This window comes from Dendropsophus ebraccatus, chromosome 4 (assembly GCF_027789765.1).
Source record: "Dendropsophus ebraccatus isolate aDenEbr1 chromosome 4, aDenEbr1.pat, whole genome shotgun sequence".
Taxonomy (NCBI): Eukaryota; Metazoa; Chordata; class Amphibia; order Anura; family Hylidae; genus Dendropsophus; species Dendropsophus ebraccatus.
This window is the reverse complement of record NC_091457.1, coordinates 9951295-9973322: the sequence shown is the minus strand read 5'-3', so window position 1 is coordinate 9973322 and position 22028 is coordinate 9951295. Positions and strand designations below refer to the sequence as shown.

Genomic DNA, 22028 nt, shown 5'->3' with positions numbered 1-22028 from the left:
TCGGCCTTTATATCACAGGTGCACTCGTTACTATAACCTTTGTACTATCTGCCAAACAACAAATCTTTATCGTTCTGTGACAACTCCCATAACACTCTGCAACAACCTGAATGGACGAAGTGTTCCCCATCCTGTGGTTCTGCAGCTATTGCAAAACTCTACATAGCCACAGGGGAACATTGCCCTAAGCTGCAGTTAAAGGGGTATTCTCATCTCAACTTTTTATCCCCCATCCATAGGATAGAGCATAAGTAGCTGATCACTGGGGATCTGACAGTCAGGATCCGCACCATCCTGCAGTGAATGGCGTTCTCAGCTTGGTCTGCTCTTCATTTCTTCTCTATGAGGAACACTGCCAAGTTTAGTGGTCGTCCTGGACCCCTAACAATCCTGAGAGGATTGTACAGTATCAAGGCCCATTCAGTCCTTGCTTACACAGTGGTGTCTAACCATCCACTGTACGAGTGAACAGGGACCGCTACGATCCCATGCTCTGCTCCTTACCTTAGTAATACACCATCACTTTAGAAGATTACATTATCCCTTGATACTTCAGCCCCCCCAAAAAAATCTTTAAAATCAACTGGTGCCAGAGATTTTGTCATTTACTTCAATTAACAATTCTCCAGTCTTCCCATACTTATCAGCTGCTGTAAGTCCTGCAGGAAAGTTTGTATTCTCTCCAGTCTGACACAGTGCTCTCTGCTGCCACCTCTGTCCATGTCAGGAACTGTCCAGAGCAGGAGAGGTTTTCTATGGGGGTTTGTTACTGCTCTGTACAGTTCCTGACATGGACAGAGGTGGCAGGAGAGAGCACTGTCTCAGACTGGAAATAATACACCACTTCCTGCAGGACATACAGCAGCTGATAAGTACTGGAGATTTTTATATAAAAATAAATTACAGAGTACCCCTTTAAGTACAGAATCTGTGCTCAGTGTGCCGTTCTATTAATTTCAGACACTACCTGTAGAGCCGTCTCCCTCCTGGACGTTTATCCTTTACTCCCTCTTCTTAATAAAAGCGACAAAAGAGAAAGAATTAGTATTTATTTAATACATATTAATAAAATTATTCACATACAGGTGGATCTGATGCTGTGTCCGCACAGCAAGAACTCCCAGGTGCACTGTACAGCTGCTTCACATACAAATATAGACATGGCAAAATGGCAAATGAACCGCGACGTACAGCCCCTCCTCCTCCGCAAAGCCAGCGCTTCATGGGAAACCTTCCCCTGGCCGAGGTTTGCTGCGCGCCCGTCAGATACTTTGGTTGCTCCTTAGCCATGTTGATGCTAAGAAGCAACCGTAGAGGATTTTACACATTGGGCGGCAAATCTCGGCTAATAAAAGTTTTCCCGTTTACAAAAAAAAATAAAAAAAAAATATATATTTGTACAAATCGGACCTATATACTGGGCCCTCTACACAAGGATCTAACTGGTAACCAGGAAGTCTAGTAAGCTATACAGAAGTGGCGGCCATCGGGGCACCCACCCGTACAAGGTTAGTCATGCCGCCTGTACCGATCAGAGGGGACGGCCATGGGTACAGTGATGTCCGCCACGTCTGGTTACCTCTCTCTGTGAGTACAATCTAAACCATAGACAAAGTGCATCGCTCTCAGACAGCCTCCCCCACCAGCCGAAAACAAACCCAGACTTAATTTTTCCTTTTTTTTCATTATTTTTACAATAACTTAACCAAAATCTCTAATGATCTGAAAGGTTGAGAAAAAAATAAAATAAAAAAATAAATGAGGGCGGGGTTAAAGTTAATACAGGTCGCTGAGTCCAGCCGTCTTCCTGGCTTTCTGCATCAGCGCCCGGAGCTGGAACTGCTTGCGGGACAGGAGGCGGACGTGCTGCAGAAGAGAAGAGACCTCGGTGACTAACCTATTCCCATATGATGGTATATTGTTAGGATTTGTGGGACTAATATCAAAGGGAACCAATCACGCCGAATATGCCCTTAATGACAAGGAAACATGCTGCTTAGAGATAAGCGAACCCGAACTTTCGGCATTTGATTAGCGGTGGCTGCTGAAGTTGGATAAAGCCCTAAGGCTATGTGGAAATCATGGATATAGTCATTGGCTGTATCCATGTTTTCCAGACAACCTTAGAGCTTTATCCAAGTTCAGCAGCCGCCGCTAATCAAATGCCGAACGTTCGGGTTCGCTTATCTCTAATGCTGGTACATCACCCAACACGCTTTCCAAACAAGTCCCGCGCTGTATGGTAACTAGGAGTAAGTAGTCCTGGGTGGTTTTGAGCGCTGTAATCACGTCCAGAGGGGTGTGATTGAAAGACCTGGGCTCCGCTGACGTCACCCGGGGCCTGCGTTCCACGTTGGCGGCGCGCTGACGTCTTTAGCACGCCGCGCATGTGCAGTACGTCAGCGTCTTTTCCTTCCGTACTGCACATGCGCAGCGTGCTACAGACGTCTCCGCGCCGCCGACATGGAATGCCGAATTAACACCTAATTACCATAAAGCACGGGACTTCACAAATGTAAGATTATGGTGTAAACAAGCAGGACACGGAGGATACAGGGGTATGTTTGGGAAGCGTAATGGGTGATGTACCAGCACGTTTCCTTATCATTAGGGGCATATTGGGCGTGATTGGTTTCCTTCAAAGGGGCACGATCAATAAAAAAAAGTTTCCAAGTCAACTGTTGTCAAAAAGTTATATAGATTTGTAATTCATTTTTATTAAAAAACTTCCAGTTTTCTAGTACTTATCAGCTGCTGTATGTCCTGCAGGAAGTGGTGTATTCTTTCCAGTCTGACACAGTTCTCTCTGCTGCCACCTCTGTCCATGTCAGGAACTGTCCAGAGCAGTAGCAAATTCCCACAGAAAACCTCTCCTGTTCTGGACAGTTCCTGACATGGACAGAGGTGGCAGCAGAGAGCACTGTGTCAGACTGGAGAGAATACACCACTTCCTGCAGGACATACAGCAGCTAATAAGTACTGGAAGAAGATTGAAGAATCTTCACAGAGGTAATTTATAAAACTGTATAAACTTTCTTACACCACTTGATTTTGAAAAAAATTAAAAATATTTTCTCTGGAATACCCCTTTAGGAGTGAAGCACATCATGCTCAGAATCAGTGGGACCCTCACAGATCATAAAGATAGATTTTGTATTAATTGAAAACACCATATATTTAAATGAACGCCTTGTAGCGCTAGGGGTCCAGGAGGGTCTCCTCCCTATCATCCAGCTTCTCACCTTAAGAAAGACGTCCAGGTCTATGACGCCGCGCCTCAGCGCCTCTCCCAGGTAGAAGATGGTGTCCTCTATAGCGTTCTCCTCTGCGTACAGGTTCAGGATCTGCTTGTAGAGCGGAGCTGTGGGTACGATCACCTCATCGATGTCTCTGTACTCTGACTGACTCTCCATCTTCTCCACCACCGCCCCCAGCTCCTCGTCTTTCTTTCTCAGGGTTTCTATGTTTTTATCCACTTCCGTCTTACGGCAAGAGAGAAAAAAGTTACAGTCATAAGAAACTTCTAGACATGGTTCAATCCTTGTGAGTGGCGGATTAATGGGTATTCTGAAACAATGGACACCCATAACAATGGACACCCTGATTGTAAGTGACAATATGGCTGCTATTCCATCAGTATAAGGGTGGGGGAGGATGGGCTATAAGACTAGAAGCTGACAATTCGGGGGTCTCATCCTCACCACTTCCTGGTCCAGCCGGGTGACCATCTCCTCCAGCTTCTGGTGTCCTTTCTTCAGGTCCTCCTCCGTACGCTTCAGGGCATTCAGCTCCGCCTGAGCCCGGTCTATTTCTTCCTTCATTCTCCATCTTAACTTGTCACTGACGGCAGAAATAAGGGAGGCCCGGATTGTGTCCTCTCCGATGGTGCCGTCTCGGGCTGGACCTGAGGAGAGGAGGGAAAAAATTTACACTTAAACTCCGCCCCTTCTGTCAAAAGGCCACACCCCTTTGGCAGTGCACATGCTAAAGTGACCAAAAACACAGAAAAGTTGCAAATGCCAAGCAATAATTTCCAACGCTTTACAAAACAAACCCGACGTGCGAGCCTTGATGATTTCTTTATTATGACAATGGGGGCACATACTTTACTGGGCTTTGTGCAGGTTGGTTATCCGGGAACATAGAACAAAAGGGCCGCTTTCTTCCAGAAACAGCGCCCCTCTTGTCCTCAGTCTGGCTGTAGGGGTTTTGCAATTCAGTTCCATTGATGTGAATGGAGCTGAATTGTAATACCGCACACAGCCTGAGGACAGGGGTGGCGCTGTTCTAGAAGAAAGCTACTGTATTTTTCCATTCTTGGATAACCCCTTTAAGCTGCTCTTGTCAGAGATGGCGAACACGTTATTCAGCAGATGGGTACTCCTCCCATACAACATACACGCTCAGCTCAGCCAGGTGTGCATGTGTTCTGGATGAGGAAAGGAGGAGCAGACCACTGCCAGACACCGCTGTCCCCCCTTATATATCGGGCACACCAAGATCCAAGCCCTACACACATTATATGGTAAAATAACCCCGATGATAAGTCCGGCCATCTTGTATCAGATGTGTATGAGCAGCTTCATCCTCACTTACTGCTCTGTCTCTAAGCGGCTGATAACAGAGAATAACAGACTGAGATTCCATCACCAATGGGCGCTATGGAAGTCAGTGAGGTCTCCGGTATGTGAGCAGAATAATGGATGATACAATGCAGGTGTGACCCCCGACCTAATACCCCACAGTATAGAGCAGCTCTGCTCCACCCTCCACACTATCTGTCTCTCCTCTCCCCGCTCCTGTAATCTAATCTCTGGCCGGGATTACATAATCACAAGCAGTGAAGCGTAATCATCCGCCTGGTTATAACAGGCGAGGAGCGGCCATCGCCTACAGCCAGGTCTCTGTCAGCCTGCAGGGCCACGCCAGGATCACTCCCCGCAGCAGCAGCAGGGCCAGGCCAGGATCACTCCCCGCAGCAGCAGCAGGGCCAGGATCACTCCCCGCAGCAGCAGCAGGGCCAGGCCAGGATCACTCCCCGCAGCAGCAGCAGGGCCAGGCCAGGATCACTCCCCGCAGCAGCAGCAGGGCCACACCAGGATCACTCCCCGCAGCAGCAGCAGGGCCAGGCCAGGATCACTCCCCGCAGCAGCAGCAGGTCCGGGGCATGCACTCAGCACGTGCAGGAGGAGCAGAGATCACATCCTGCACTCCTCACAGGGAGGGACGGCCATGGGAACAATACTGAGCAGCTTCAAGGCACATACAGTGCAAAACTGATCCGAATGACTATAAATGAGCCGATCAAATATCTAGACATAATCCAATAACACAGAAATATTTCTCGTTTGTATCCACACACCGACAGCAATAAACAAGTTTAACCCCTTCATGACCAAGTCATCATCTTAGTTTTTTCATTGACGCCTTCCAAGTGCCATGATCTTTTTTTTTTATTTATTTTAGTTGACATGTCTATATGAGGGCTTGTTTTTTGCGGGACAAGTTGTAAATCTGGGGAAATTGTGTAGCTGTATTTTTGGGAACGGGGGTGGGGCATTTTTTTTTTATATTTACTATAGTAAAATTATATTTTCCAAAACTTAAATTTTTACTTTTTGCAAGTCTGATAAATGGACTTTGGAATGCAATCTTCTTATCGTTAATATAAAACACTATATTCCTAGTATACTCATAGAAATGAATGGGAAAATCTCCACACTGCACACACAGGTGATATAATTAGTGCTGCAGCTCTCCAGCAGTAATGGCAGTTAGAAGCCTCAGCAACCAATAGGATTACTACTTTCATTTTCAAAAAGAGCTGGAATCTGATTGGTTGCTAGGGCCAGCTGCCTCACAACATCCACAGAAATAAATGGTAGGCCCCCCGCCACAACTATACAGGACGCCAAAACTATACATTACAGGTGTAAAGGACCTCCACCAACTATATACTACAGGTATATCGGACCCCAAAACTATACACTACAGGTGTACAGGACCTCCACCAACTGTACACTACAGGTATACAGGACCTTCACCAACTTTATACTACAGGTATACAGGACCCCCAAACTATACAGAACAGGTGTACAGGATCTCCCCCCCCCCCCAACTCTACACTACATTTATACAGGACCCCCAAACAAAACACTACAGATATACAGCACCTCCAACAACTATACACTACAGGTACATAGCACTATATACTACAGGTATACAGGACCCCCAAACTATACAGTACAGGTATACAGGAACCCCCCCCCCCCCCCAAGTCTACACTACAGGTATACCAGACCCGCAACAATATACTACGAGGTATACAGCACCTCCACCAACTATACACTAGAGGTATACAGGAATCCAAAACTATACAGTGCGGGTATGCAGTGCCACTCCACCTCTACACTACAGGTATACAGCACCTTCCCCAACTATACACTACAGGTATACAGGAATCCAAAACTATACAGTGCAGGTATGCAGTGCCACTCCACCTCTACACTACAAGTATACAGGACCCTCCAACTATACACTACAGGTATGCAGGACTCTCCAACTATACACTACAGGTATACTGGACCCCACAACTCTACACTACAGGTATACAGGACCTTAAAACTACACTGCAGGGATACAGGTCCTCCACCAACTATACACTGCAGGTATACAGCCCCCCCCTCAACTATACACTACAGGTATACAAGACCCCTAAAAACTAAACACTACAGGTACACAATAATTCCACTTATCAACTCAGATGAAACAATACCTTTTAGACGATTGCAGTTTCCTGTTAAGCATCATTTGCAATAACAATAAACAAGGCCCAAGCCGATCACTGCAGGTGGCGGCATAAATCTGAATTCTGCATGTTTTCCACATGGACAATTGTATGTTGCTGCTCCAGAGTTGTATCAGGTAAAAACCTTTATGTCTATGTACCTGGCAATAACACTGCCAATGTCGTACATAACCAAGCTGTATATAACACTGGCAATGTTGTATATAACCAGGCTCTGTATAGCACTGCCAATGTTGTATATAACCAGGCTGTATATAACACTGCCAATGTTGTATATAACCAGGCTCTGTATATACGCTGCCAATGTTGTTTATAACCAGGCTGTGTATAAAACTTACAATGTTGTATATAACCAGGCTGTATATAACACTGCCAATGTTGTATATAACCTGGCTCTGTATATAACAATGCCAATGTTGTGTATAACACTGCCAATGTTGTAATAAACCAGGCTCAGTATAACACTTTCAATGTTGTATATAATCAGGCTGTATATAACACTGCCAATGTTGTAGATAACCAGGCTCTGTAGATAACACTGCCAATGTTGTAGATAACCAGGCTCTGTATATAACTCTGCCAATGTTGTATATAACCAGGCTGTATACAACACTAACAATGTTGTATATAACCAGGCTATGTATACAGTCTGATCACATGACATCTCAGTTAGGCTATTAGGTATTTAGGATGTTTAAAGTTTTTAGTTTTTTTTTTAATGTGCATAAGCTACAATTTACAGTACAGTGCAGAACTGTCAGGTATACTGGGGTATATAGGGCTCCTGGCGATTTCCCCTTAAATGAAAAAACAAACAAAAAAGGGCATAGATTTGCCTCCCGGGCACTTTTGGAACAAATCTAATTAACACACTGACACTTTATACCCGGGCAGTGCCGGGTACATTTTCTAGTATTTTATATAAATGCAAAAGGTATAAGGAACAAAACAAATCCACACACTGACTATATGATAAGCTGTATCAGCAACACATAACACATTACTGCTATATCTTATCATATATGGATTACATGTATTGGTTTTCCTTCTTATATACTTGTTAATCATTACTATCAGAATGGGGAGAAAGCACAGGGAAATTTCTATCGATTATTGGATAATTTATAGCTATTTCATCATCTGATTTATCAGGGGAATTTATCATTTACATCTTTTTGCACTTGTTTTGTCCCTTCATTCATTTATAACTAATGGTTAATCGTGGCGATAAACCACAGGAATTATGGGATTATTTATAGCTATTAGATCAGATTTTTTATTATATGGTTTTGGGCCTTTCTTGCACTCATGACCAGTGATTTATACCGGATCTCTGTGCATTTATCCCTGACCACTGCCCACACTTCTGAACCCTCACAGAGACAGGACAGCACCGTGGCCGGTGATTGGCTGAGCGGCTGTCACTACACAGTTGGGTTTGTATGTAGCAGGGGACGCAGAGACATAGCAGGAGGACACCAGGGGAGCATGGACAGGTATACATAACATCCCTATTTTCTGTATACCGAGGCCGGAGTACCCCTAAAGCAAGGGCCGCATGGGTATCAGTATTGGCATTCACCTAGCCCTGTCGCACTATTATCGAGCTGAGCGCCGATCTAGCAGGGACCGGTTGTATAATACAACCCTTACAGGGCTTCTTTATTGCTCCAGTGTATATGGCGGCTGCACTCGTCTCCCACAATACCTCACATGTGCTGAACCCGAAATATCAGGCCATGCTTATTACCGATCTGGATATGATCGGAGTATAAGACGCCAACACAACATCAGCACAAGAGAAGTAACAGTTTTGGCAGAGATGACTTCACCTGGAGACTTAGCCAGCGGGGGATTGTGAAAGCCTGTAATAAGTGTAACTCATCGGTGTGCACCCAGCACAACCCCATAACATTGCCCTATTCCATTTATATTCGGGCTGTGTGGGCTCCGTGCCATCGGCCTTAACCTTTACAGCAGACAGGGTCGGGTTTCAGCGAGCCTCGGAGTACAGTATAAGAGGCGAGCCCTGTGATGCTACACATCTCATTGGCATCAGCAACCATAGGATGAGGTATATAGTCAGATATCTCTGCCCCCCCACCCCCAGACACCTCTATATTCATCACGTCCAATCCTTCCTTGACCTAACACTATACCATACCCATAGGAAGGTATGACTAAGCTATGTGTATTGTAAACTCGCCCCTTAAAGGGAGTCTGTCACTAGGTATATTCCACTTTAATTGAAGGCAGCATTTAATAGTGACAGAAATCCTGCACGTGCACTGCTGCTCTATTCATTTTCTATGGGAGTAAATAGAGATTATATGGAGCAGCACTGCACATATGTGTCCCCCCCCCCTCCAAACTCCACTCTAATGGAAGATAGGGGCCTCGTACTCAGAGGAAATCAGGAACCCCCTGCAACCGGATAGTTATAACTATGGATAACTACTTTGTCAGACAGGAATAACCCTTTAATATACAGATCCTTACTGAGGCCAATCCTGCTGCAAGGATCCGAAATGGGCAGAAAGTCAGAAGAGCCGATAGAAATAAAGAATGGACTTTAATCCCTGTAGTCAGCTTTTAAAGCCCACGTATGAATAGAGATTGATAAGTGATATAGAGAAACACGTGGATGACTAATGTTCTCCATGAGATCAGAAAACATTCCCAATAATAAATCACACAACATAAGGCTATACCGCATGATGACTCAATAGGTCTCATACATACAAACTTAGGAGTGTGACGCCCTCTAGTGGAATAAAGGTAGAAAAAAATTCTTTACAAGGACTAAATTAAGGAGTGCTTTCATCCAGTGGTATAAAAGCAGAAAAATAAACTAAGGAGTGCTGCCATCTAGTGGTACCAGCAACCCAACCACATTCCTACAGGACAGTGTTCCCTTACATGTGGCTGTCAGAGCACACTGGGAGCTGCCAATTGGGGAACACTCTCCTAGGACAGGGATAGGGGAACCTTCGGCCCTCCAGGTATTGCAAAACTACAATTCCCATCATGCCTTGACAGCCAAAGACTACAGCTGGAGGGTCCAGGGTTCCCTACCCCTGTCCTAGAAGAACACAGATTCAATACAAATCACCAATTCAAACTACTAACAATAGGAAATATTCAGACCCACCAGAGTCATAGTCCATAAAAAAGAATAGTGATGAATACTCACCAGAGCTAGTAACCTGAGGATGAGGCACGGGAGGCTGAGGAAACATCTGGGGGCCGGATGTTGGGGGATAAGGCCCCCCAGCTGGATAATAGCCAGGATACCCGCTGTGAATAGAAGCAGCACATCAGCAATAGGAGAATTTCATCTTAAAGGGGTACTCTAGCAAAAATTTCTTTCAAATCAACTGGCATTAGAAAGTTATATAGATTTGTAATTTATTTCTAGATAAAAATATCAGACCTTCCAGTAATTATTAGCTGCTGTATGTCCTGCAGGAAGTGGTGTATTCTTTCCAGTCTGACACAGTGCTCTCTGCTGCCACCTCTGTCCATGTCAGGAACTGTCCAGAGCAGGAGAGGTTTTCTATGGGGATTTGCTGCTGCTCTGGACAGTTCCTGACATGGACAGAGGTGGCAGCAAAGAGCACTGTGTCAGACTGGAAAGAACGCACCACTTCCTGCAGGGCTTACAGCAACTGATAAGTACTACGGCTTAGCAGTATAGGATATTTAATTTACTTATTACATAGTATTTAGTGATGTTTCAGCATCTTCAGTATATTCATCCGAATGGTTGGTGGAAAACAAAATCTAAAAGCAGGTTAAACCAATGGCTCCTTTCCCCTTATGGTAAATTATATATGACTGTACCTTGGGTTGGACGGGTGACCTGCGGGGTATGGAGGATTGGCGCCTGGCATGTATGAGTCTGAAAAATACAGAAAGCAAATATTAACAGTCATAAAACATGGATAGGTCAATGTAATACTACGCCCCCAAGAGGTAAGAAACCGAGAAAAGTCGTCACTTAACGTATAACATTATACATAGAAGTCTATAGTAAAGGGACACGATTGGTCTCTTCTACTCAGTCCCAGAGTTTACCTCCTGAAACACACTGTACTGCTGGAAAGCCTCAATCAATCACAGCTGCTGATAGAATATAAAACTCACTGTTGGGGGGTCCGGTGGCCGGGTACATGTATTGAGCCGGTGCAGAAGATCGTGAGAAAACCGGTGGCTCCTCTCCAAAGACGACAATCAGGATCTGGATTAAGCCCAGCAGGTCTGAGGGAGGCTGCGGGGAGGTAGTGCAGCGGTGAATACAGTATACTCATCTCCAGCGTCCAGCACATTCTGGGATGCCAGGCTGGGTCACGTGTGCTGCTCATCAGCCATGACAATACAGCATGGTGTATGAGCCGTACACAGTGATGTAATATACAGATCAACAACCTGAACCTCTTCAGCTATTGCAAAACTACAATTCCCAGCATGCCCTGAGAGCCTTCGGCTCTCAGGGCATGTTGGGAATTGTAGTTTTGCAACAGCTGAAGAGGCTTAGTGATGTAATACACAGTAGTGTCTATATCACATAGTCTCAAAACTCACATGTTTCCACTCATGCAGATACGGGAGGTAGATCTTGCCGTTGGCGTCTACGTGTTTTCCGGTTTTTATGGTCATGGTGCTGGTCGGTTTGACGAAGCAGATCGGGGGGTTGTACGGGTAGGTGTCCAGCAGCCACAGACATATGGGAATATTGTACGTGTTACCTAAACAAAATAGAGATCAATGAGAGCAAATACTCACTGGCTACTCAGGTGATTTTTTTTTCTCTTTCAAATCAACTGGTGTCAGAAAGTTATATTGATGTGTAATTTATTTCTGTTTAAAATCTCCAGTTTTCCTGTACTTATCAGCTGCTGCTTGTCCTGCAGGGAGTGGCGTATTCTCTCCAGTCTGACACAGCGTTCTCTGCTGCCACCTCTGTCCATGTCAGGAACTGTCAAGAGCAGCAGCAAATCCCCATAGAAAACCTCCCCTGCTCTGGACAGAGGTGGCAGCAAAGAGCACTGTGTCAGACCGGAAAGAATGTGCAACTTCCTGCAGGACATACAGCAGCTGATAAGTACTGGAAGCAAGGAGTTCTTAAAACATATATTATATATATATATTTTTTTTTTACACTGGAGTACCCTCTAACAATGAAGGCCTATAGCCGTGATCTGCAACCTGGAAGTTGTAGTTTCTCAACAGTTTAAAGGGGTTATCCAGCGTTAGAAATACATGGCCACTTTCTTCCAGAGACAGCACCACTCCAGTTTGTGTGCAGATTTTGCAGCTCAGTTCCATTGAAGTGAACGGAGCTTAATTGCAAACCGCACCTGAACTGGAAACAAGAGCGGTGCTGTCTCTGGAAGAAAGTGGTCATGTTTTTCTAATGCTGGATAACCCCTTTAAACAGACCATCGATGTTAAATTCTTGAAAAGGGTCATCAAGGTTAAAAAAAAAACAAAAAAAAAAAAACATGGCCCCTGCCTTCCAGAAACAGCGCCTCTCCTGTCCTCAGTTTTGGTGTGGGGGTTTGCAGCTCAGTTCCATTAAAGTGAATAGAGCCGAGTTGTAATACCACACACAACCCGAGGACAGAGGTGGTGCTGTTCATGTGAAGTAGGTGTTAAGGTGTCTAGATTTGTGCTGATCTAACAGCACGCACATGCAGGTATTTCTGACCATATGAGCGATTCCCCCTTATCTTAAAGTGACTACAGATCTACAAGAGAGGATGTGCTGTGAGCGAGCGACTTACCTTTATAAGGTACGGGAATGGTGCCTGACAGGCTGAGGAGCTCTCTGCAGGTGCCATCATTGAATACTGGGGAAAGAAACACAAAGCCAGATAAGTCTCCCATCTAGGGATTGGGAACCTGCGACCCTCCAGCTGTCAAAAACTACATGTCCCATCATGCTTTGGCTGTCCAGGAATGATGGGAATTGTAGTTTTGTATTATCTGGAGGGCTGCAGGTTCCCTATAACAACCCACAAATGATGAATATGTCCTCAAATATCTCCTAACTAGTTACAGACCATGGGTTGTATTCTTTGGAAGTTACAGATCCACCTGACTTTTTGTAACCAGACCCAGTGAAAAATGTGCAGCTTGTAAATTCCTCATTATTCTTAAAAGGGTACTCCGGAGAAAATCTTTTTCTTTCAAATCAACTGGTGTATGAAAGTTATATAGATTTGTAATTTACTTAGATTTAAAAATCTCCAGTCTTCCAGTACTTATGAGCTGCTGTATGTCCTGCAGGAAGTGGTGTATTCTCTCCAGTCTGACACAGTGCTCTCTGCTGCCACCTCTGTCCATGTCAGGAACTGTCCAGAGCTGGAGAGGTTTTCTATGGGGATTTGCTGCTGCTCTGGACAGTTCCTGACATGGACAGAGGTGGCAGCAGAGAGCACTGTCTCAGACTGGAAAGAATACACCACTTTCTGCAGGACATACAGCAGCTAATAAGTACTGGAAGAATACAGATTTTTTTTTAAATAGAAGCAAATTACAAATCTATACAACTTTCGGAAACCAGATAATTTGGGGAAAAAATAAAAAAACCTTCCCCTGGAGTACTCCTTTAAGTTACGTGAGTCAATGCTGGTCAGTAAGGACCTGTCCATCATCACTCCTCTCCAGACAGAGACCACTGTGTCCTGAACATGAACCCACAGAACAGGTTCCTGATGCTGCGGCTCTGGGTCACTATCAGGGTGTGACACTCATCTATGAATCCCTGTCATATGTCTCATGTATAGCGCTGTACACGGCATGTGATATGTGAGCGGATACCTCAGTACCTACCATAACTATCAGGTAAGGGTTTGAGGTCTCTGTAGAGGCCGATGACGTTCATGATCTCCCGCACTGACAGATCTCTGTATTTGTACTGAAACAAAGCAGAAAAGACATCATTACAATCTGTGCATAATGGGAGTTGTAGTTTGGCAATCACAGTGTATGCCAGGGGTGTCAAACTCGTGGCCCTCCAGCTGTTGCAAAACTCCCATCATACACTGCAACGGCTGGAGAGCGATAGGTTGAAGGACACTGCTGTAGTATATTACACAGAGGTACAAAACTATGGAGACACCTGGAGAAGTGAAAACGAATAGCTGAGACTGGTATCCTGTGTGTGGCCGAGGGGGAAGAGGGCAAGGCTGGCCCCACCATTGCAGAATGGTACCCTCCGTGTACAGGAGGCATGGAGCCTGTCAGGTGACCAGTCATCAGCTGCAGGGGAAGGGGCTGCTATTTTACACCTGCAGGGGGCGCCCCTATGTGTCAGTACGTAGGCAGGAGATCCTATAGTAGGCAGGGCAAGCGGGTAGAGTAATAGTAATCCTCTAGGTATGACTTTATTGAGAAAGAGACCTGTCACCAGCCGGTCACATGTGATCACAGGTAGCGCTGCCTGCCAGTGACATCACAATGACTCAGGGCAGACAGCACATGACTAAGTGATGTGACACCAGCGTTAAAAGGGACAGCACCATAGGAGGAAGAGAAACACAAATAGCCGTACATAAATACATAGTGCATCTGTTATATGGAGAGGGATACAGATACAGTCCTAGGGAGAGAATATCAAAGATACAGGAGGGGAGAGGACGGGAGCGAGAGAGAGAGAGAGAGAGATACAGGAGGGGAGAGGACGGGAGCGAGAGAGAGAGAGAGAGAGAGATACAGGAGGGGAGAGGACGGGAGCGAGAGAGAGAGAGAGAGAGATACAGGAGGGGAGAGGACGGGAGCGAGAGAGAGAGAGAGAGAGAGAGATACAGGAGGGGAGAGGACGGGAGCGAGAGAGAGAGAGAGAGAGAGAGATACAGGAGGGGAGAGGACGGGAGCGAGAGAGAGAGAGAGAGAGATACAGGAGGGGAGAGGACGGGAGCGAGAGAGAGAGAGAGAGAGAGAGATACAGGAGGGGAGAGGACGGGAGAGAGAGAGAGAGAGATACAGGAGGGGAGAGGACGGGAGCGAGAGAGAGAGAGAGAGAGATACAGGAGGGGAGAGGACGGGAGCGAGAGAGAGAGAGAGAGAGATACAGGAGGGGAGAGGACGGGAGCGAGAGAGAGAGAGAGAGAGAGATACAGGAGGGGAGAGGACGGGAGCGAGAGAGAGAGAGAGAGAGAGATACAGGAGGGGAGAGGACGGGAGCGAGAGAGAGAGAGAGAGAGAGACAGGAGGGGAGAGGACGGGAGCGAGAGAGAGAGAGAGAGAGAGAGAGAGAGAGAGATGCAGGAGGGGAGAGGACGGGAGCGAGAGAGAGAGAGAGAGATACAGGAGGGGAGAGGACGGGAGCGAGAGAGAGAGAGAGAGAGAGATACAGGAGGGGAGAGGACGGGAGCGAGAGAGAGAGAGAGAGATACAGGAGGGGAGAGGACGGGAGCGAGAGAGAGAGAGAGAGAGAGATACAGGAGGGGAGAGGACGGGAGCGAGAGAGAGAGAGATACAGGAGGGGAGAGGACGGGAGCGAGAGAGAGAGAGAGATACAGGAGGGGAGAGGACGGGAGCGAGAGAGAGAGAGAGATACAGGAGGGGAGAGGACGGGAGCGAGAGAGAGAGATACAGGAGGGGAGAGGACGGGAGCGAGAGAGAGAGAGAGATACAGGAGGGGAGAGGACGGGAGCGAGAGAGAGAGAGAGATACAGGAGGGGAGAGGACGGGAGCGAGAGAGAGAGATACAGGAGGGGAGAGGACGGGAGCGAGCGAGAGAGAGAGATACAGGAGGGGAGAGGACGGGAGCGAGAGAGAGAGAGAGATACAGGAGGGGAGAGGACGGGAGCGAGAGAGAGAGAGAGAGACAGGAGGGGAGAGGACGGGAGCGAGAGAGAGAGATACAGGAGGGGAGAGGACGGGAGCGAGAGAGAGAGAGAGATACAGGAGGGGAGAGGACGGGAGCGAGAGAGAGAGAGAGATAGATACAGGAGGGGAGAGGACGGGAGCGAGAGAGAGAGAGAGATACAGGAGGGGAGAGGACGGGAGCGAGAGAGAGAGAGAGATACAGGAGGGGAGAGGACGGGAGCGAGAGAGAGAGAGAGATACAGGAGGGGAGAGGACGGGAGCGAGAGAGAGAGAGAGATACAGGAGGGGAGAGGACGGGAGCGAGAGAGAGAGAGAGATACAGGAGGGGAGAGGACGGGAGCGAGAGAGAGAGAGAGATACAGGAGGGGAGAGGACGGGAGCGAGAGAGAGAGAGAGAGATACAGGAGGGGAGAGGACGGGAGCGAGAGAGAGAGAGAGAGAGATACAGGAGGGGAGAGGACGGGAGCGAGAGAGAGAGATACAGGAGGGGAGAGGACGGGAGCGAGAGAGAGAGAGAGATACAGGAGGGGAGAGGACGGGACAGACATATTGTATATGAGGGGGGCTGGGTGTATTTTGGGGATACATACTGTATATGAGGGGGGCTGAGTGTATTTGGGGGGTACATGCTGTGTATATGAGGGGGGCTGAGTGTATTTGGGGGGTACATGCTGTATATATGAGGGGGCTGGGTGTATTTGGGGGATACATACTGTATATGAGGGGGGCTGGGTGTATTTGGGGGATACATACTGTATATGAGGGGGGCAGGGTGTATTTGGGGGGTACATGCTATATATATGAGGGGGCTGGGTGTATTTGGGGGATACATACTGTATATATGAGGGGGGCTGGGTGTATTTGGGGGGATACATACTGTATATATGAGGGGGGCTGGGTGTATTTGGGGGGATACACACTGTATATATGAGGGGGCTGGGTGTATTTGGGGGATACATACTGTATATATGAGGGGGCTGGGTGTATTTGGGGGATACATACTGTATATATGAGGGGGCTGGGTGTATTTGGGGGATACATACTGTATATGAGGGGGGCAGGGTGTATTTGGGGGGTACATGCTGTATATGAGGGGGCTGGGTGTATTTGGGGGGTACATACTGTATATATGAGGGGGCTGGGTGTATTTGGGGGGTACATGCTGTATATGAGGGGGCTTGGTGTATTTTGGGGGATACATACTGTATATGAGGGGGCTGGGTGTATTTGGGGGATACATACTGTATATATGAGGGGGCTGGGTGTATTTGGGGGATACATACTGTATATGAGGTGGCTGGGTGTATTTGGGGGATACATACTGTATATATGAGGGGGGCTGGGTGTATTTGGGGGATACATACTGTATATATGAGGGGGCCTGGGTGTATTTGGGGGATACATACTGTATATGAGGGGGGCTGGGTGTATTTGGGGGATACATACTGTATATGAGGGGGGCTGGGTGTATTTGGGGGATACATACTGTATATATGAGGGGGGCTGGGTGTATTTGGGGGATACATACTGTATATATGAGGGGGGCTGGGTGTATTTGGGGGATACATACTGTATATGAGGGGGATGGGTGTATTTGGGGGATACATACTGTATATGAGGGGGTCTGGGTGTATTTGGGGGATACATACTGTATATACGAGGGGGGGCTGGGTGTATTTGGGGAATACATACTGTATATGAGGGGGCTCGGTGTATTTGGGGGATACATACTGTATATACGAGGGGGGGGCTGGGTGTATTTGGGGGATACATACTGTATATGAGGGGGGCTGGGTGTATTTGGGGGATACATACTGTATATATGAGGGGGGCTGGGTGTATTTGGGGGATACATACTGTATATAGGGGGGCTGGGTGTATTTGGGGGATACATACTGTATATGAGGGGGCTGGGTGTATTTGGGGGATACATACTGTATATGAGGGGGGCTGGGTGTATTTGGGGGATACATACTGTATATGAGGGGGGCTGGGTGTATTTGGGGGATACATACTGTATATACGAGGGGGGGCTGGGTGTATTTGGGGGATACATACAGTATATATGAGGGGGGCTGGGTGTATTTGGGAGATACATACTGTATATATGAGGGGGCTGGGTGTATTTGGGGGATACATACTGTATATGAGGGGGGCAGGGTGTATTTGGGGGGTACATGCTGTATATATGAGGGGGGCTGGGTGTATTTGGGAGATACATACTGTGTATATGAGGGGGCTGGGTGTATTTGGGGGATACATACTGTATATGAGGGGGCTGGGTGTATTTGGGGGATACATACTGTATATGAGGGGGCTGGGTGTATTTGGGGGATACATACTGTATATATGAGGGGGCTGGGTGTATTTGGGGGATACATACTGTATATGAGGGGGGTTGGGTGTATTTGGGGGATACATACTGTACATATGAGGGGGCTCGGTGTATTTGGGGGATACATACTGTATATGAGGGGGCTTGGTGTATTTGGGGGATACATACTGTATATGAGGGGAGTGGGTGTATTTGGGGGATACATACTGTATATGAGGGGGCTTGGTGTATTTGGGGGATACATAATGTATATGAAGGGGGCTGGGTGTATTAGGGGGATACATACTGTATATGAGGGGGCTGGGTGTATTTGGGGGATACATACTGTATATGAGGGGAGTTGGGTGTATTTGGAGGATACATACTGTATATACGAGGGGGGGCTGGGTGTATTTGGGGGATACATACTGTATATGAGGGGGGCTCGGTGTATTTGGGGAATACATACTGTATATGAGGGGGCTGGGTGTATTTGGGGGATACATACTGTATATATGAGGGGGGCTGGGTGTATTTGGAGGATACATACTGTATATGAGGGGGGCTGGGTGTATTTGGAGGATACATACTGTATATATGAGGGGGGCTGGGTGTATTTGGGGGATACATACTGTATATGAGGGGGGCTGGGTGTATTTGGGGGATACATACTGTATATGAGGGGGGCTGGGTGTATTTGGGGGATACATACTGTATATGAGGGGGGCTGGGTGTATTTGGGGGATATACTGTATATGAGGGGGGCCGGGTGTATTTGGGGGATATACTGTATATGAGGGGGCTGGGTGTATTTGGGGGATACATACTGTATATACGAGGGGGGGCTGGGTGTATTTGGGGAATACATACTGTATATGAGGGGGGCTGGGTGTATTTGGGGGATACATACTGTATATGAGGGGGGCTGGGTGTATTTGGGGGATACATACTGTATATGAGGGGGCTTGGTGTATTTGGGGGATACATACTGTATATGAGGGGGGCTGGGTGTATTTGGGGGATATACTGTATATGAGGGGGCTGGGTGTATTTGGGGGATACATACTGTATATGAGGGGGTCTGGGTGTATTTGGGGGATACATACTGTATATGAGGGGGGCTGGGTGTATTTGGGGGATACATACTGTATATGAGGGGGTCTGGGTGTATTTGGGGGATACATACTGTATATGAGGAGGCTGGGTGTATTTGGGGGATACATACTGTATATATGAGGGGGCTGGGTGTATTTGGGGGATACATACTGTATATGAGGGGGGTTGGGTGTATTTGGGGGATACATACTGTACATATGAGGGGGCTCGGTGTATTTGGGGGATACATACTGTATATAGGGGGGCTGGGTGTATTTGGGGGATACATACTGTATATGAGGGGGCTTGGTGTATTTGGGGGATACATAATGTATATGAGGGGGGCTGGGTGTATTAGGGGGATACATACTGTATATGAGGGGGCTGGGTGTATTTGGGGGATACATACTGTATATGAGGGGGCTTGGTGTATTTGGGGGATACATAATGTATATGAGGGGGGCTGGGTGTATTAGGGGGATACATACTGTATATGAGGGGGCTGGGTGTATTTGGGGGATACATACTGTATATGAGGGGGCTGGGTGTATTTGGGGGATACATACTGTATATAGGGGGGCTGGGTGTATTTGGGGAATACATACTGTATATGAGGGGGCTGGGTGTATTTGGGGGATACATACTGTATATATGAGGGGGGCTGGGTGTATTTGGAGGATACATACTGTATATGAGGGGGGCTGGGTGTATTTGGAGGATACATACTGTATATATGAGGGGGGCTGGGTGTATTTGGAGGATACATACTGTATATGAGGGGGCTGGGTGTATTTGGGGGATACATACTGTATATGAGGGGGGCTGGGTGTATTTGGGGGATACATACTGTATATATGAGGGGGGCTGGGTGTATTTGGGGGATACATACTGTATATGAGGGGGTCTGGGTGTATTTGGGGGATACATACTGTATATGAGGGGGGCTGGGTGTATTTGGGGGATACATACTGTATATGAGGGGGCTGGGTGTATTTGGGGGATACATACTGTATATGAGGGGAGTTGGGTGTATTTGGAGGATACATACTGTATATACGAGGGGGGGCTGGGTGTATTTGGGGAATACATACTGTATATGAGGGGGCTGGGTGTATTTGGGGGATACATACTGTATATATGAGGGGGGCTGGGTGTATTTGGAGGATACATACTGTATATGAGGGGGGCTGGGTGTATTTGGAGGATACATACTGTATATATGAGGGGGGCTGGGTGTATTTGGGGGATACATACTGTATATGAGGGGGGCTGGGTGTATTTGGGGGATACATACTGTATATGAGGGGGGCTGGGTGTATTTGGGGGATACATACTGTATATGAGGGGGGCTGGGTGTATTTGGGGGATATACTGTATATGAGGGGGGCCGGGTGTATTTGGGGGATATACTGTATATGAGGGGGCTGGGTGTATTTGGGGGATACATACTGTATATACGAGGGGGGGCTGGGTGTATTTGGGGAATACATACTGTATATGAGGGGGGCTGGGTGTATTTGGGGGATACATACTGTATATACGAGGGGGGGCTGGGTGTATTTGGAGGATACATACTGTATATGAGGGGGGCTGGGTGTATTTGGGGGATACATACTGTATATGAGGGGGGCTGGGTGTATTTGGGGGATACATACTGTATATGAGGGGGGCTGGGTGTATTTGGGGGATACATACTGTATATGAGGGGGGCTGGGTGTATTTGGGGGATACATACTGTATATGAGGGGGGCTGGGTGTATTTGGGGGATACATACTGTATATGAGGAGGCTGGGTGTATTTGGGGGATACATACTGTATATGAGGGGGTCTGGGTGTATTTGGGGGATACATACTGTATATATGAGGGGGCTGGGTGTATTTGGGGGATACATACTGTATATGAGGGGGCTGGGTGTATTTGGGGGATACATACTGTATATATGAGGGGGCTGGGTGTATTTGGGGGATACATACTGTATATGGGGGGGCTGGGTGTATTTGGGGGATACATACTGTATATGAGGGGAGTGGGTGGAGTCAGGCTGTATTTGGGGGAGGGGAATGTGACATGGAGCCGTCACCCGGCAGGGGGAGAGCCGGTGACCCGTCTGTGGGCGGCGCTTTTCTCACCTTGCTCAGCATCTTCTTGAGCTGGGCCTCTGACACCGCCATGGTGAGGGGGGTCCCGCCGGCCGCTCACTTACAATCCCCGGACACCCTCCGTCTCCGCCGACTTCCAGAACCAAACCCAGCGAAGCCGGAAATCCAGCTGTCCGCACTGCGACTTCCGCTTCTGGCACGGACGTCACTTCCCTGGATACAGCCGTGAGTTACCATGGTGACTGGAGTCCTCACTGCAGGCGCCATGTTTGATCAGGGCAAGCTTCCCTGACTCCAGTATTTAATAATAAAAGATCAATTTATAGAGGAAAACCTGCAGCATATGGTCCACACAGTCTCCTCAATGTATATTATAAGATAGATTATTGCTCATTGATGGGTCAGAAAGCTGCAAATAATGTGTTGGCACCATGGAGTTATTTGGAGAGTGCTACATGGCCTCCAATTGGGCTATTTGTCTATGGCTTGCTGCCACATGACTATTATTGTCAGTATAAAATAACAAAGTTGCAAACATGGCGATGACACAGCTCACATGACCATAGATCACCAATGTCGCACTGAACTGTGTGGCGCGGCAGCTTGTGTACGTGAATGGGGTCACATTTCGACCCACAAGTGGCCATCTTGGGTTGGTTTCTTGTCACTTTCAGGTCATAGTCACTCACCACCCCATTTACTTGCATATAACGATGTCCACCTGCCTTTGGCCCGTTTATCGACCTTGATGACAGGTTGCGTCCGCTGTGTAGCCAGTGAAGGGTAGAGAGGACATCATGGGAGACAAAGGACCTGCAGACATAATCACAGGACGGACGTGTATAGATTTAGAGCTGAGGGGTATAGAGACA

The 22028-nt window shown here is 47.3% G+C and overlaps 1 protein-coding gene across 1 annotated transcript; it reads right to left on the bottom strand.

Moving 5' to 3' along the window:
• Positions 1–1035: 1035 nt before the first annotated feature.
• Positions 1036–21346, bottom strand: TSG101 (tumor susceptibility 101). Its single transcript, XM_069968064.1, has 10 exons — positions 21187–21346; positions 13646–13730; positions 12595–12660; positions 11393–11556; positions 10955–11078; positions 10652–10709; positions 10002–10105; positions 3702–3904; positions 3243–3482; positions 1036–1866 (listed from the first exon to the last, which is right to left on the bottom strand). The coding sequence occupies exons 1-10, from the start codon at positions 21226–21228 to the stop codon at positions 1777–1779; spliced, it is 1176 nt and encodes a 391-aa protein (XP_069824165.1). The 5' UTR covers positions 21229–21346; the 3' UTR covers positions 1036–1776.
• Positions 21347–22028: the final 682 nt, after the last annotated feature.

What these genes read in the sequence shown, in the direction of transcription:
- TSG101 (XM_069968064.1), bottom strand. Translation starts at nt 21,228, where the DNA reads ATGGCGGTGTCAGAGGCCCAGCTCAAGAAGATGCTGAGCAAG. An exon ending in TCAAGAAGATGCTGAGCAAG is followed by an intron (nt 13,731 to 21,186) that starts GTGAGAAAAGCG and finishes GCTTTGTTTCAG; the next exon opens with TACAAATACAGAGATCTGTC. An exon ending in CATTCCCGTACCTTATAAAG is followed by an intron (nt 11,557 to 12,594) that starts GTAAGTCGCTCG and finishes TATTTTGTTTAG; the next exon opens with GTAACACGTACAATATTCCC.